Here is an 18,303-nt window from a genome sequence, read left to right as displayed (position 1 = left end):
ATTTCAGTTGATAAACCAGATTAATAAAATGCAATTGTTTTTAACAATTGTCAAAGGATAATTTTTCGTACAAATCTCTGTCACACGTTTCTGCTTCTCTCTCTTCTTTCGCTCTTATTGATTCGATTCACATCTCTCACGCACGCTCCAATCAGAACCGAGGACTCGAGACTAAGATTCGCAAGAAGTGCACGACAGACGCGAGATGTGCGATCGAAAAAAACGTGCTTGTTTCGACCGCGGGGCACCTCTGATTGCTGTCACAATGAGCCTTATTATCCCTATTGAAGCCTAGAGTTAATCCTTAACCTCTATATTTTTTTTTTTTCACCTTAAAGTTATGCTAAATACGCTTGCATCTTCTTAGGTACAAGTACGGCATCTAAGGTGCTAATCGTTTAAAAGTCCTAACCTCTAAGTGTTTTCTCTCTACTTGTCCGGTGTACAGTAAAACAAAAGTCAAAATTAATAAGAAAATGAACAAAAGACGTCTCGTGTCGTAATTTGCTTAATTCCTCTGTACAAATGGCAGAATAAAGGCGAGTTTACACTTGTGCATATGCATCAATGATTCATTTCCACAAATTTCGAATATTTGAAATATTTTACATCAATTTAATAATTGAATTCATTTCTAAGCTAAATTTTTCAAAAATTTCTTAACAAGCGAAATATAACAAGTATAATACTTTAGTGTCGTAGTTCAAGCTTATTCAACTGAAAGAAATGAGTGTAAGAAACAAAAAATCGGTGTCAAGTTTCGCTTCAAGGTTCCTTCTTCGAGAATTGGTAAATATAGTAATAGGATAGTAAAGAGAGCGTTACTGTTCACTTGTTTCTGACTACATCATGAATCATTGTATATACAAAAATGAAAACCGACTATATTTTATCCATTTTGAATGAAAACAGTGTTTAATATAAATTAAATAAATTATTCACGATGCACGTTAAAGTGTAAATTCGCCTTAAGCAACTCGGTTGAGAAGGTACGCATGAAAGTCGATCGATCTCTCTCGTTTCTGAGAAGCTTGAAAAGGAGAGCGTCTTTCGCTCGATTAAATGAACGCCTCTGAAAGGAAGGAGCCTTTGATCCACCGCATTTTTCCGCATGTCGCGCGGCCATTTTTCCCCACACTTCGATATTTTCTCGACTCTTATTCCCCCTCCTCTTTACGTACGTTATATACCGTATGCTCATTTCTAAAAGAGCCTCTGGACCGTAAAATGTTCCAGAAACATTTCTCTTTTATCTCTAGAGGTTAGGTTGCCAGAAAAATTATCCTCGCGAAAAGTGTGGCAGGGGGGGGGAAAGAAGTATAGTTAGTGAAATAGGCAAGGCCATAACTCATACTCTAGCCAAATGGAGGCGGGTAGCGAACAAATAACGGGTGGCGGACCAATAACCGGTTCATTAATTGCACTATTTTCCGCTCTTTTCACAGAGAGAGTTTTTCTGACAACTCTTAGGTTAGAGGAGTGCATTTTCTCTTCTGAAAAAGTACGTGAAAAATGTTAATAGAAATAAGAAGAGGATTTATAGTATAGTAATACTTGGATAACTACATAAATTTTGCATTTATCGTGTAATGGTATTGAAATTGATACGAAATTGATCAGATTCGCATTTCCTTTGTATTTTGAATTTTCGAAAAGTTAAAGAAGACAAATCGAAGTTCAAAAATGAAAATTCAAATTTTGCATTTATGGGATAGTAGTAATAGTCTGTTTTACTAAACATAAAAGAGAAGAAAAAAGAGAAATGGATCTAGATAAGATAAAAAGATATCTAAATTTTACACTTATAGAGATTCGACTCCAATATGATTCGACCTCAGAACTCAGACTTATTTTTCTGTTTCGTCGAACATAAAGAGAGCAACAACTTTTACAAGTTCCAATATTTTCTTTTCGTGCAATCGCAGTTATCCAACACAATTGTTTATCTTTCCAATTTAATTTTCAAGTTACGAATTCTCGTGGATCAAAGGTTTATCTTCATCCGCAATTACGAAAAAAATGAAGGAAAGATCAAATAGCGTAAAAACTACGTTTACCGCGATTGGAAAAGTGGTAAAATAGCGATTGGCTTTTCTTATGTTTCATTCACACACACACACACACACACACACTCTTTCTCTCTTTCTCTCTATTCATCTTACTTTTTAACTTTTTATTTCACTCTTCTTTCTTTCTTCTTCTTTTTTTTCAATTTTTTTTCTCACTTCATCTTTCCCCATTGTTACGTACTCCTTTATTCGTGCCTCGTTACTCCTCTGTCTCCCCCTTTCCATTTCACCTCTCGTTACTCGGTTCGGGTTAATTATTACAAAGATGCTTGTACAATAATATAATATAGACTCTATATTAGTTACAATAATATCGTAGCGTCCTAACTCGCGATCGATCGATCCGTATCCACCCTCCCTCTTTTCTCCTCTCTTCCCCCCCTCCTCTCTTCTCATTCGCGAAAAACCAGATTGTGGACAAACTGATATAACTGGAACATCTCTGGCTTATAAAGTCGCGATTTTTTTTTCCCTTCTACTCACGGTTTGCGTCACATTATTGCTTATTGCTCACGTTATAACGTGCACGCCTAACGGGTTCGTGGAAAAATTCCTTCAAGTGGAAGTTGATTCCATCGATCGTGGTCGTCGTTTGCGACCATTATTGCAATTCGATCGAATCGCACGATATTTCAATATTTTTCCAACTATTTGGAGAATCTTTGGAAATTTTTTATCGGGGAAATATATCGTCCAAATATTGTGGATCATATTGAATAAAATATCGTGGTTTTCTTTCCATCTTTGGATCGAACGAGTGGCCGATTTGTCTCTTTTTATTCACTCGATGCTCGGTGATAAATTAATATAATTGAGAATTTTGGCCACTCAGGAATTTTTCCATGAGAGTAGACGCGTTGGCAAAGAAAAATGAAAGTGATTGAAACGAGGAAGAATCAGAGTTCGTGATTAATTTCATTTTAAAAGATCATTTATTATGAGCCAATTTTTTTCTTTTATTTTTTTTTTTTAAACAAATTTCTCGTCTGTTCAATCAGAAAACCATAAAAAAGAATTAAATCCGAACGGAATTTAAATTTTTACAATTATAAAAAGATAAAAAAATATAATTTGCACGAACATTCACAGCCTTACTTATAACAAACGATTCTTCCCAACTAAATTTCTAAAAATGATTTTTATCTAGTGAATTAATCCCAACTCTTGTTTAGCGTTTTAATCTTAACCTCGAATCTATTCTTAACCCCGAGGAGAGAGAAATATTTCGAAATGTTGGATACAACAGACCGAATATATAAATCCATCACAGTTACAATATTACACTTTACACGTTTCGGCCGTTCGTCCATATCGATATTTCCCGCTCCCCCCCTTCCTCCCCCCCCTTCCCCCCCCTTTCAAATAATCCTTTGAAGAACTTGAAATGGGAGAGAACTCGAAACTCTTGTCCAAGGTAATTTATCCCCGAACAAGGTTTTTATTATCCCGTGATCCGATTACCCCGTTAATGGTACAGAAAAAGTGCGTGGAATTTATACAGAAATCGATTAAACGTCCCGAATAAAAATGTTTGAAACGAGAGAGGCATTGATATTCTGCAAGTGGCGATGAAATAAATTTGAGCGGTGGAACCTCACCTCCTTCCCCCCCTCCTTCCTCCCTCCCCTCCCCTCCCTCTCCCGCTTTTCGAAATTGCCTTCATCGTTTCATCGTTGCTTCCTCCCCCCTCCCCCCTCCGATGGAAGTTAATTGAATCGTCGAAATAGTGATGGCCCCGAAATACCAGAAATATTTGTATTAAATTTATCATCCGGCCGCGCGACGTTTCTGTTTAGCCATGCAGAATATATATATATATATGTATATGTATAGCGAGTCTCTGTACGGAGAATAGTATTCGAGAGTTAATACGCGACTCGAAACATGAAATAATATTATATTATCCCCGTCGAATAAATTATTCGATGTAACACGTGGCGATTTTTCAAGAAAAATACACGATACACTCTGATTCTTCTCGTTCAACTCTTCGGCGCAGCAGATACGTGGTTAATCCTACTGCAGATTGTACTGCGTTTGAATTCACTTCGTTAACACTCTTTCCTCTTCGACACTTGCGGCTGTGCACCGCATTGTCGGTGTCGGTTTTCACTCTCAACCTTGAGGATCGTTCTAGTACAGTGGTTCTCAACCCGTGAGTTGCGGTTTCTTTGAAAATTAAGTTAGGTCAAGAGTTTTGGGTGTTTCTTTTTTTTGGTTTAACGATGTCTGATTGTTATAATTGTCGGGATGAAAATTTTGGGAAAAAATTAAAGTTCCAGATGATGAGACGAATCACGTGAAAGCCTGGAAGATTAAGCGCTATATTATATATATATTTTTTTTTCTTACATTGAATATGAACGTACGAAAGAATTTTTTTGGGAAAAAAAGTAATTTATTAGTTAAAAAGGAAAAAATACTTTGAAAGATCAATATTTTGATGTAATTAATAATCAATAGTGCCAATATTCCAATAATTAAAATTTTAATTACTTTCACGACACTTGAGATACACGTCAATTGAGAAACACTGTTTTATAGGAATATCAGAATGTTTCATTCACTGATTAACTCAAAATTATATTATATTTTTAAATTTTTTTTCACTTTGAGAACGAATTTTTTACTCGGCAAAAATATTAATAAATCGAAATCATCGATTTTTTCGTCCAAATTCTCGAAACATCGTTGAAAAAAAAAACGATAAAATATCTTCCTTTCATTTCGGAAAAATAACGAAAATAATTCAGAAGCTTTGAAACGTGTTTTTCTTGTTTTGGTTAGTTATCGAGATAGCTAGCGGTTATTAGAGCTATTATATAATAGCTACGGTATACATTTAGGTATAACACGGCTAATAGCCCTTTGTAGCTATTACATAACAGCTAACAGTGCAATCAACCTTTAATAGATCTACTAATATTTCGTGTGGTAATTGAATTCTGCCCGAGGCTTTTTCCACTGGACGCAAAACCTGTTTGGCAGACAAAGAATCATCCATTGTCCTCTGGAACATTGTATTTTCAAAAAAATTATCCATATTTGAAAATGGAAAATTCGTTTTTTACTTTGTAAAAGAGAATTTTAAAACTGTTTTCTTCACGTTGAAAAAAATTCGAAAAAATTCACAAAATTCAAGACAAAAATAAAATTATGAAACTTTCTCTCATAACAATACATATTATTATTAATCAAAATAAACGCAACAAGAATATTGTTTTTTGTATTATGCCTATAAATATGAACAGCTGTATCAGCTATTTTAATAATATTTTCTTTTTATTACAATAATCAACATTGCAATAAATATTCAACACGTGCAATTACACGTGAAAAATAAACTATTGGTTTACAATACGTAATTAATCTTTCGTCATGAAAAAAATAAATACAGACTTAACACAAATAATCGTCTTATGTCAGTACCCAGATACATTTCTACTTAACATAAAATTTTCAATTCTACGTATCTTATACATAATCGAATCATCGTTATTCGACCCAAACTTAAAATTATTCTTGAAAATTGAATAACCTCGAGTCTTCGATGCTTCGAGAAACGGGCGAAAAATTTTCCACCATATATCCTCTTCCCACCAACGATATAAAATACACGCGCAGTGCACACTTAAGATACTTCCTTCTCGTGCAAAGAGGAGAACGTTGTAAAAGAAAACATTTGCCGAGTAACCTCTCCCCCCTCCCCCTATACGCGCCATATTAAACCTATCCTCTATGTATTCTCTACCTTAAAAGATAACGACCTCTGCCGGTCGATCGTCTTACTAACTAAAAACGTGACGCTGCATTTCTCTCCCTCCCTCATCCGTCCCTTAGATAAATCGATCCTTTTTCTTCGTTATTTTACCTCTTTTTGTTTACTTTCGTTTCGCCAAAAGAAGAATCCGATCGATCGACGCGCCGTGATCTCGGCTCGTGATATGGTTCTAACCATAAAAACTTGTGTAATTACTGTTTCGTCAGCTTTACCCGATTTTTCTTTTTTTTTTTAATTAGCTAGTGCCTACGAGCTACATCGGTAAAAAAACCTACTGGCCAGGGGAAATTCGCGTTCGATCATTCACGATCACCCTCCTCTCCTCCTCTTCTTTCACATCGTCCTGGAAGGAACGCACAAGCGGTTTCCCTTTCTTGAGAGAGAGAAGGAAAAAAAAATTCCCTTCGAGGGTTAATACTCCCTTCCTTCCTTCCTTCCTTCCTTCCTTTCTTCCTTCCTCTCGAAACGGTAAACCGTTCATCTTGATCGGATCCACCCTCCACCCTTCCACTGTCTGCTTGATTTTCTTGCCAGACTGAAGGAGTAGCAGCACTCGTACGGAAGGAATCGGAGGTTTGCCTCTCTTCTTGTCTCTTTATTATAGGCAACTTTATCTTTCGTTCCTCGATTCAGGCGCTCTCTATCCCTCTTAGGAAACAAGTCTGTCTTCTTTCTCTTTCTCTCGTTTTTTTTCAAGATATTCCTTCCACGGTGGTCGTGCGAGCATGAATTTCTCCCGACGTATCAGAGAGGCTAGCAAGAGCTACGGACACGAGCGTACGAAGCCAAAGTATCGATTGTTCGCTTTTTTTTTGTTCTTCTTGTTTTTCTTTTTTCCTTTTTTTTTTCTCTCTCTCTTTTAGTCGCTTGTGGCTCGGACGCTCGACCGATCTCGTTCAGTGATTCGCGTCGAAGGCGATCATGTATGTATAATATATATATATATATATATATGTATAGATTTTTTTTTTTATACACGTGTACCACCTCGTTTTGTCACCCACACGGTGTCCAAATAACGCAGATTAGAAACGTCGAATTTGTTAACCGTCACGAGATCGTCGTCCGTTCGATTAGAATCACCTGTATATCGCGACGATCGCCGTCAGGGTGACGATCATCAGGTACGTCGATCGAGTAGGTACGAAGCCCCGGTTCTCTTCCATACACTGACCTGAAAGTATAAAAGAGAGGAATTTGTTTATCCAGAATTTTTGATCATGACTCTTCGTTTCGAAACTTTTTTTTTTATTTAATTATTAAATGGAAACAATTTAATTTTCAACAGTAAAATATATTTGGTTTCGAATTTAGGAATCCATTGTTTGGACGTATTTTAAATTAGCACTTTCAATTTAGCATTTTTAATGTATCGTACGTCTTAGATTAGGTTATGTTAGGTTAGATCGTTGAATTATTTTCGAGAAGTTCAATTTATAGATATTAAGTAATAAAAGATTATGTAATGGTAAAACAAGATTGCACGTATTTAAAATTTGAGATTCTTGGTTTACTAGAAAATGAACGATTTTTGACTTTTAAAAAATAAAAAAATTATAGTAATAATAACAAAGAACAGTGAAGCTAATACTGATATAATAAAATATAACAATGCTAATCCTATCTTAAATCAATATCTCAAAGACTTAAGAAATATATTGATTAGGTTATGTTAATTAGGTTAGGTATTTTAACTGTTTATTCGCATTTATCATCAAAAAAATATTGGAAAAAATTGGATAAATAAAAAATTGATTGGTATCCTAAAATGAAGTTTAACTTGTTCTTAACTCCCTTGGTTAACATGGATAGGGTAAAGTGGTGCCATTTAATTCGACATTTATCAACGAGTTGTCACAGTACATTTGTCAGGTGAAGTCGTCTACGTGTCGTGGCAAATTATGCGTGGCTGTCGTGCACCATCTGCTACCAGAATTTAACTGACGCGGTGGATGACAATTGCTGACGCCACGATTTTGATTGGACACTGCAGTCTGTCGCCCTGTCAAACTGCATTCCCCGCCACGAGATGGAATTTCGCGTCTCTCGTCTCTTTTTCACCGGTGGAAACAGTGTCGTCGATAAGTTTTCCCGAGGAGCGGCGTCGGATCTTACCGTCGACCAAGCGTAACCTTCATATTTTCCATGAAAGTCTCGTGGAGGGGAGGAGATAAGGATTTCTCTGTTTCGAAAAGTTGGCAAAGTATTTGAAAAGCAAATCGGTAGAGATTTCTCAATAAGCGTCGCCAAGTCGTGAAACGAAGCAACGAAGGAGCAACAAAACTCGAGGATTCTCGGTGAAGTGACAAGATAACAGTTAAAGTTCCGAGGATGCTTCAAGTTGAAGCACGACTCGAAGCACTGTGCACAGTCTGATAACGTCGAAGAAATGTGGGCAACGAGTACGCAATATAAGTAAAAATATATATAACTACATTTTATTTGTATTTCTCGATCCAAAAATATAGATTACAACTAGATTTTTTTCAAGAATCAGCGACACTGAATGATTAGTATTAGGATTGTTTATCGACTGAGTATCGAACGTGGTGCCATCTGTCGTCTATTAATTTCTCCAAAAGTTTAACCAAGTTGGAATCCACACAACGTATTCTAACGGTTTACTATTAAATTGTTACTTAATATAATAAAATGTATCATATGATTATACTACTTGAAATTTGGACTCTGATTTCTTGATTGAATTGGATTTTAAAATTGTTTGCTTGACTTTCAATTTATGATTCGAAGATGAAAAATAACTCTTTGTTGCATTTTCTCGCTATTCTACAAGAGAAATAGATTTACAAATAGATTTCACATTTGAATAAATCTGATCAAGAAATCCATAGCGCGTATGTATGCTGGTGAAAAGCTATTTTTCCAACGTTTATGATAAAGTACTCGTATGATGAAAAATCGTATCTACGACTCAAATCTTTCCTCGACAATTCACTCAAAAGTTAAGGTAAACAAAGGAATACGAGAGAAATAGCAATAGGTAACTAACCATCACCATCTCTACGACTCTTAAGAAGGGAAGGGAAAAAATAATCGAATCAAGAAAAGGACGCGAGTATCGCGTCTAATTCTTTTCACGATTACTGTTCCCGTAAATCTCGAGACGGAGTGCTCGAAGGAGGAAAAAGATTCTTGCCTAGTTGCCGGAACAAAACAGTTAGATTCGTTGCAGCCGAGACGTTTCCTCGAAGGTCTTAAGGATACTCGAGAGTGAAGTGGTCGAAGGTGAGGAGGTGGAGGGGGTACTCACCGGTACTGGTAGCATTGAAGGCCAACATTGGCGGGGGTGGGGGTATTCCCCTCTGGCAGGCCACCTCGCTGGCAGTCAAACTGACAACACCGCCGCTCTCTTTGTACATGAAGCACAGTCTACGGCTGTTCCTGTACGGTTGGGGCCTGTTGTTCTCGTTCGACCAGCCAGTTCCAGGTGCCAGTTGGGTAGCGATCACGAATTGGGTTCCCTCGGCGTCGAACCACCTACCGTGGCAGGAGTAAGCTGCGAAAGAGAAAGCAAAGGCTTCTTTAACCATCTGAAGGGTGGGGAAGGCGAACTTCTCGAATAATAGTGGAGAGACGGTATCGTCGAAGTCGCTCGTTAACCCTCGAGTGCCATTATCCTTTAAATAAACTTTGACGAGTTTCGACGCTGAATGTGAAGGGAAATAAAAGTTCCATTCTATTGCAAGAATTGACAAATCTTTGACGTGACGGTCTATACGTTTAATACCGGGTTTAATTAATTTTGAGAGCCGGAATAATTCGAGTTCTTTCTTCTTCGTTTGCTAATTGAGCAGAGAAAGCGAGCAACGATTATACGTTAGCAAAATATTGGATTTGAAGTTGTTTAATAAGAATGTGATAAGAATTTTTATTTAATATAATAAATGGATAACCAATTTCTTCAAACTTTCAAAATTGATTCTATTAATTAAAATATATTAACATATCAATGCATATATAATTTGGAAAAATAGATTTGAATTAATCTACCTTTCAGATTATTACAGAATTGTTGTATTGTTATTAATTTTGACAATGAAAACAATTCTGAATGAATTACAGTTTTCAAAAATGTGCAATTTAGATAAAGTCACTTCAAATGACTTTACTTTTGATATATGTTATATAATTACTATAAAAATATTGGATTTAGATCAGATTAATTCATGGAATTTTCGTTTTAGAGTGATTATATAAAATTAAAATTATTTCTAAATCAAAATATCAATCAAATATTATTATTTTTATTAGATTAATAATTTATATTATAATTGTAAATATATTTAGATTAATTCCATATGTATTTACAATCACAAGACATTTATTATTAAATATAATCTTATCATTAACATTATGACTTAGATTCTTGATTTATTTAATTTATAAAAATTACTTAATATTTCTTAGACATTTAGTTCCATTAAATTCACCAACTTTTTTAATATGTAATGCTATCATAATTTCTTTGTCATGTCCTATTTCATGAATATCTTGGTCACTTATCAATTCTTTAGTGACATCCATTTTCTGAGACTAATACTAGCGAATAATTACCGACTGAAAAAGCATGATCAAGATCGGGAACATGGACTCACCAATAGCATTGTCGTCGACGCAATCCGTCTGGAATTCCATTCTATCCGCGGTGGAGCACCCAATAGTAATGGTGGTAACCTCCGAGCTGCATCTAGACACATCCTCCTCCCTCTTCTCCCTTTTTTCGAACGACCCATTGCCGGAATCCAGCTCCTCCACGTTTCTCCTCCTCCTCCTCCTCCTCCTCCTCCTCCTCGTCAAAATATTCTCGCCCCTGCCCGACCTCTTCTTGGGCAGGTCGGCGGTGTCCGGGTAATCGCCGAAATAATCCTCCTGCACCTCGAGCATGCTCGACCCGTCACTGTCGTCGAGATCTGTCGTCCAGAATTGCCTGATTCGCGCGAAATCGTCCGCGTCCATCCCGAAATCCTCCATCTTTCTCCTCGACCTCTTCACTCCGATCTCGCGCACCCTTCTGACCTTCGACCTCGAGCCCTGCTCCTCGGACCTTCTCACCTTCGATCTCGCACGATCTCGCAACAAATCCTCGATGTCCAGGCTCCTCTTCGAGGATGCCTCCTCCGGGCTGTGCTCCCTATGGTTTCGATTGTTGCGGTTCGACCTGGCGCGCCTGCCCATACGCTCGTGGACGAGGTACTCGTTGTTGGCCACCCTGCGTTTCTCCACGTCGAAGTCGAGCTTCCGGCCCCGTCGATCTTCCTGGGTACGCTCCTGGGCGTGTCGAACTTTCTCCCTGTCACGCCTCACGACAGCCCCTTCCTGGTGCTGGCTCCTGCGGCTCTCACGAATGTTCCGCTGGTTCCGGTTCACCCCAGTCACCGTAAATTTGCCCAAGTATGGGCACGTACGCGGCTCCGGGGAGCTTGCTGAAATTTCGAAGGAGAAATCGGTGAGAGGGGAGGGGAAACGCTTTTTCGAGGAGAATAATAAAATTTTTTGTCGAATCATTTCTTTTTTTTTTTTTCGATCGATTTTGAGATCGAGATTCTTTACGATCGTAGTTATTATTCATCTTTTTGATTCTTTTTTGTTTTCTATTTGGCGAGTTTGGGAAAATTTACGAGAGAGATACTATAGGTTTGGAATAATTTCGTGTGCGAGTTTTTTCGTTATATAAATGGAAGATGCAAAGTGTTTCGTTCTATTGGAAATTTGTTTATTAAAATGATGAAGATGTAATGCTAATTTCTTGGAATATTTTTAATTTTGGGAACTTAAACGATTTTGAAAGTTAAGAGTATTAATAACATGTTTCTTTTTGATTTTATGTATAACGAATAGTTTTGTCATTAGATTGCATTTAATATGAGTACGATTTATTAAAATGAGATAAAAGAGTTTAAAATTTCTGGATCAATTTGTTATATAAAATCCAAATTATAAAATACCATCAAAAACATTTTATTTTAAAATTAAAACATATATATATATACAATTCAAATTCGTGTTGGACGAAATAAATTACTTATAATTTAATAAATAAACTTTAAATATCGATTTTTCAAACGTGAATACATTTTGACACTTTATATATTATTTTTTGCAATTTCTTTATTCTTATCGATTAAATTATGCAAAGCAATATTTGTTTCTATTTTTTAAATATTTTTATAAATTTTTGACATTCTTGAAAGAAAAATCGAGAATATTGAATATAATACGAAATCATATAGAGTGAAAAGATTTTTAATAAATAATTATTCTATAATTGGAAAATAGTACAATTACGTAACGAATAAAAAAAACTATTCATTATTCAATATTATCAAATTATTAATGACGTGGAAAAATTACGTCACCAATTTAAGTCAACCTTATTCAATATTATCCCTTAAAATTTTAAATTGACGTATCAATTCCTCCAATTTGGAATTGACAGTTTAATAACAAGAATAGACTCGTGACCACTGTTAGTGATAGCCGACGTGGTCTTTGAAAAATCTCGGAAAATATCCCGATATTAAATGTCTAAAAACTATCGATACTCTGTCAAGATGGCTTTGAATCGATTAGAACCTTTTCCTGGCATCACCATCAGCGACATCTCGATAAACCATCTGTCTATAAACTTTCGATCCAGAGATCCCTTAAGAAAGAGGGACAACAGTTGCCAAGAGACATCGCGATTAGAGATCAGTTGAATTACAAATTACCTGTACAACTTGGACAATCAACAAGAAACTTGCGTCTATCGATCTTCCCTAACGACGTTTTCTTGTCCAAAGATCGATCTTTTGCAAGAAGGATCGACGAAGAAACACTGAGATTCATGGCATTCCTTTTTACGATATCGATAGACTACCTTCTTTGAAGTATCTTGATGGAATTTTTTTTAAATATTATCTTGTACAAGGAATAATTTTATGCAGAATTTATGGTAATTATTTATACGAAAGAAAGATGACGACCTTCTCTTTGATGATCTCGAAGTATGTTCAATTATTCTGAACAATTTATACATCTTACTATTAATAATAAATTAATCTAAATCCATTTCTTTTTATCCGTGAATAAGGAGGTACTGATTCTTTAGATTAAAATATTATCGAAGCTAATCTAACCTGACTTTACACAAATGACTTTACACAAATGTATCACGATATGTTAAAAGTATCATATTTTTTTCTTTCTCAAAATCAACACTGAATTTAATTCATAAAACTCCATTGAAGCTTTTAATTTTTCTCCTGGAAATCATCGAAGTCCAATCTATCATTTTTTCGAAACAAAATATCTAGAGAAAGCTACAACAAGATAATGCATCCAGTAATTGACAAAGAAGAAAAGCATCAGCATGACAATTTATAATAATCAGAATAATCAGAAAATGCTCGAAGCCTACTGGTGTCTATTAATGGAAGCTCGTTAGACGCCAGAAGAAGAAGGAAGGAACGAGCGGTTCGCCAATGCGATGGAGGAGGATAGCAGAATACCATAACGAGAGATCGGGGCATAGTCAGGCACAATGCGAACTCTAACGAGACAAATCTGACGTCGCACCCTCGGGCCAGTCCTTCCTTCTCAGCAACAACTCCTCCCTCTTCTATGGCTCACGACAGAATTTCCAGGATTTTCCATCTCCATCTCCGTCGTTTCATGGCGGTACCCATGGCGAGCTATTATTTTCGGGCTTAATGAGGCGGCTCGGAGCGGGCAGGGATCCAAGACGGTGAACAAACATCGTGGACCTCGACGTGACGGAATATTTGTTAAGCTTTGGCGCCAGTGTCGAGAAATCATCGATTTTTCGCCTTTCGAATTTCATCTCGACGCCCCCTCGAGAGAAAAATTCGAACCGCTGTTTGCCGATGTAAAAGATTTCGCCTTTCAGACGGCCACTTCCTACCTCGACGACAGATTTCGTTGTTTTCTCGCCATTATATATAATCCTCATCGATTTAGGTGATTGTAAGGTGTTGTTTATGTTTGGCTTTGTTTTCTTTCGATCGTATTCTGTAAATCGTAGAATTTATATTATTTGTTTACGAGACGTTTCAAAGTGAAGATGGAATGTATATCCACTTTATGGAAGATATTTATTGTATTTTACAAATTTGTGCAAGTTATTTAACTAATCTGTTAAAATGATAAAATGATATTTTTAAATATCATTATACTTGTTTTGTTAAATGTTCGAAAATAATTCGAAAATGTAAAGAAAAATTTCCAATTTTTTTTTTTAAATGTTCATTCTAGTTATTTTTATGCTTAATTAGGCAAGCACTGCAAGAGACTTGATTTTTTCGACTCGATTCTCCGTACGAAAAATTCCGGCCAAAGGTATGGTGTCTATTAGGTATGGTGAGCCATCCTTCTTTCTCTCTCTTTCTCTCTTACTCTTTTTGCGTTTCGATCGAGAGAACAAATCGTGAACTTCGACGATCGTTAATTACGTTCGTCGAGGGAAAGTTTTGACAATGTATTGCGGAATTGGTGCCGGTGGCACGGATTTCAATGGCAAAGTAGCAAAGTTCCACCAGTGACTGGTTGCCACTGTAACTTTCCACTTTTCGTTCAATTTCACCGCGCTTTGTTAACGGCCGGTGTCGTAAAACGCGGCGTACTTAATATAATCGAAATTTATTAACGTTTCCGTATAATGGAAACATTAACAATACCGTTTGGATTTCTTTCTTTCTCTCGTGTAATTCGACGAATTGGATTATTGTTCCCGGCCTCCAATTAACACTCGTGACTCGAATTAATATATTCGGACATTATGGCGTGCGAGAGATTGTTAATCTGATAGATTTTACGTGTATTATTCTTTGTATTATATATACATATTTAAATGTTTGAAATGGCGTTATTTTTTTTTTAACGATTTTAAGAAAGTGATTCGGACGTAAATTTTATTTATTCAACATATTATTTGAATGGTAAAATAATATTTTTCGAAAAAATAAAGTAAATAATGGCGAATTTCAACTGGGCAAAAAATATGAGCAACGAGCAACTTATATAAATTTTATGTTTTGTTGATTGATAAAATACAATTATGTATTGTACAATATAAATTGTTTGGTATATGTTGTGCAATAAACAAAGCAAATTTTAACGCTAATCTCTGAAAGATTTTGTTTTTCCTTGTCGAAGAATTTAATTATAACTTTAAACTTATCTATTATATCTGTGTTTAATATTGATTTCCGTTCAATATCTCATCAATAATAATAGATTAATTAATAGAATATATTAATAGAATAGTATTAATAGAATAATAATATAATACACGTGTAATATAATTGGTACAATAATACAAGTCTAATCTTGGTATCGCGTACGTTTAAACCTATAATGCATGGTAAACACGCTTCGACAAATAAACAACAATCGTTTTATCGAGAGGATGTGAAAACACGTTCTACCTTACCGACAGAGAGAAAAACGTCAAACAAACGCCAAACACCTTCGATCGAGGAAAACGGAAAACAGTTCGAAAATTCAAAATTCGAAGGATTTGGACCAATCCCTTTCCGTTTCGTTCGGGAAGGGGACGATTAAATTTAATCGGAGGGCTCGAGTCCGCGATGTCGATGTCGCTCTCGAAGAGGAAACCGGAAATGGGCGCGTTATATCGTGGGATCGTGGCGGGCTCCTCGACACTTCCAACTTTTTAATTAATCAATCGAGCGACGGCCGCGAACGACTTTCTTTGTCGGTCGAAAATGGCCGACCGCAGATCTGATCGATCACGAAAATTTCCCACTCCTCCTCACCTCCTCTTCTCTCCCCCCCCCCCCCTCTCCATCCACGTATTCAACGTGGATGTGGACGCCACATACGCGTATCTCGTTGCTCTTTTCTGTTCAAACCGTCGAAAATTTAATTACATGATATTGGCTTTCCACGAGGATACTTTCTGTGACAATGTCCAAAGCGTGGAAAAACGCGGAATGAAATTTCGCCGACCGTGGTCCGACCGCAATTTGTGTTGCCGGGGCAATAACCGCAACCGGAGCTTTCAAAAAGTCGGAAACATCGAGGATATTTTTTTAATTTTTTTTTTTTTTTTTGATCTTTTATATCTCCCTCTCTCTCTCTCTCTCTCTCTCTCTCTCTCGACGCTGCCTCGTGAGACGCGACCTTATGGCGAGAGAAGTACAATGGGTATGATATACACGTAGAAGTGCGAGAGGAAGTACGTATGTACGGATCAATGGATGTTGGATTTTGGGATTTTTGGAAACGTGGTATCATAATATATAGTAATTACTATAATTATTATTTAATTATTATTATTATTATTATTCTCGTTTCTCCTGGTTTATATGTTGGTGTCACTATTGCTGCATCTTTTTGGATTGTAATTGATTTGTAAATATTTGTATTTCACAAATTGTTTACAAATTTTTCACTGATGCGATTATATATTGATCATTACTATTATTGCTCTCTGTTTCGAAAGCATGATTCATTTTTATGATTAATGACATTTTGAGATTTTTGTCCTCTTTTTTGGTATAACATTGCAATGCTATTATTTAACGATAATGGAGATTAAAGATTAATTGTTTTAAAATATTGGAATATTATCTATTTGCAAAATCTTCACAGAAATTCATATGCTATAGAAATTTATACGAAATACCGTTTCGTTTAATAAGAATTAAATTTGAAACGTGACAACAATTTAGGCGACACTCACGATCCTCGTAATATCAAATTTCATTTGGCACACTTGCGAGGTTCATTCCAAAGTTTCATCTTCAAAATTCTACCGCATATCCGCAAGAAATGTAAGGAACAAGTTAGCTTCTGACAATAACTACGCTAAATACACTTCTAATTTCATTTTTACCAGTGACAATTAAGTTAAGACACGCTTGCCTTACGATCATTCTTCCCCACCACTATTTGATAAAACAAAAAAAACTTACAAAAAAAAAAAATAAAAACCGATCACATTATATTTTCAAGCATAGTTGAGAATATAATCAGAGAACGAAATTCAAAACGAGCAAAAGAATTCGAAGGAAGAAGATTTACAATTTCCTTCCAGCGGTGCACTACTAGCCTCACCAGGTTTCCAAGGAAGATTTCTTTCAACGTGATACGTCCGTAATAGAGGCGTACAACAAATAAATAACCAACTGCTCGCACACACCTCCACAACAATACGTTATGGAATACTTACAACCGGAGCCCGAAAATAAATCCTGTTAAAGAGCAAACGCATTATTTACCGCAACGCCGGAAAGGGGCGATAAATATCCACGTTTCTCTCCTTCCAGAGTCCCCCGTGGAATAAATCAACGGAAGCCGTAGGTACATTTAACAATCGTCAGCTCGCGCAACCGTGCACCTTTTTCCGGAGAGAAATCTGGGGGGAGGGTGGCGAAGAAGGGAGGAGAGATTCGTGGGGGGAACGAGAGAAAAAAAAAAAAAAAAAGGGCTATGGCGATAGAGAAACGGCACGCCAATTATCTTTAGCGCGAGAGACGCGCGGGTCGCCGCTTTTCTTTGTTTCGCCCGGCCGGAAATGACGCTTCGATTCTCGGCAGGGCGATAAATTTCCAGCGGAAATAACTTTTGGCAGTGGAAGAGAACCGGTGGGGCGTGGACCGGTGCTGCCCCCTTCGAAACGGAGAGGGCGCCCTCTTGCAAAAGGGTGGAACGAGGATGTTTCTTCTTCTTCTTTTTTTTCTTTTTGTTTTTTATTTATCGTAGTTTTCGAACACTGTTAATTTTCTCCTTCTCTCTTTGGAACAATGGATCGTGGACCGGTGCTGCCCCCTTCTGAAAGGGAGAAACATTTTTTTTTTTTTTATTTGATACGTAGTTAAGTTTCTATCTCTTTCTCTAATTCTGGTGTTGCCTCTTTTGTAAAGGGAAAGATAAGAATATTTTTTTTTTTTTATTCGTTTTCGAACATTGTTAATTTTCTTTCTTTCGCTATCTTTATCTTTCTGAACCTTCTTTTTCGAAATATAATAGAGGGCTCTAGGAAAAGAAAAAAAATAAAAATAGAGGATTTTCAAAGATTTCTTTTTTCAAAAATAGTTTGATTGGATTAATTGAATTTTGTATTAATTTTAATATAGACATGTATACATGTATACATAATATAGAAAAAAAAGCAATATTTGTCATAAAAGATTTCGATTGTTATATATAAATGATGCATAATTAAGAAAGTTTTTCTTAACTTTCTCTCTGTCTCTTTTTTTCTTGATAGGTGCTGCCCTCTCTGAAACAGAGCGGTCTGTTGAAGAAAACAGAGAAACAAGAATACTTCTCTCTTTCTCTGTTTCATTCGTCATTTTCTTTGATAAAAATATGTATAATGTTAATAGTTGTTTTTAACTTTGTAAACACATTTTGTTGCGGTTGTTTCTACGATCTATTAAAATCGTAATAATATTGTAATCGAAC

General features: G+C 36.2%; 1 protein-coding gene across 1 annotated transcript in view; it reads right to left on the bottom strand.

Annotated features, from left to right (window-relative positions):
- Positions 1-5,367: 5,367 nt before the first annotated feature.
- Positions 5,368-18,303, bottom strand: part of LOC122717657 — a 126,997-nt gene continuing 114,061 nt past the window's right edge. Inside the window, exons 7-9 of the mRNA XM_043941917.1 lie at positions 10,467-11,294; positions 9,122-9,367; positions 5,368-7,024 (exon numbers count right to left, since the gene is read on the bottom strand). Coding sequence (XP_043797852.1) covers positions 6,930-7,024; positions 9,122-9,367; positions 10,467-11,294 — 1,169 coding nt within the window. The 3' untranslated portion in view covers positions 5,368-6,929. The remainder of the gene's footprint in view (positions 7,025-9,121; positions 9,368-10,466; positions 11,295-18,303) is intronic.

This window comes from Apis laboriosa, unplaced genomic scaffold, assembly GCF_014066325.1.
Source record: "Apis laboriosa isolate Shangri-la unplaced genomic scaffold, ASM1406632v1 scaffold56_cov145, whole genome shotgun sequence".
Classification (NCBI taxonomy): Eukaryota; Metazoa; Arthropoda; class Insecta; order Hymenoptera; family Apidae; genus Apis; species Apis laboriosa.
The sequence above is the reverse complement of the archived record's forward strand: the minus strand, read 5'-3'. Positions and strand labels throughout refer to the sequence as shown.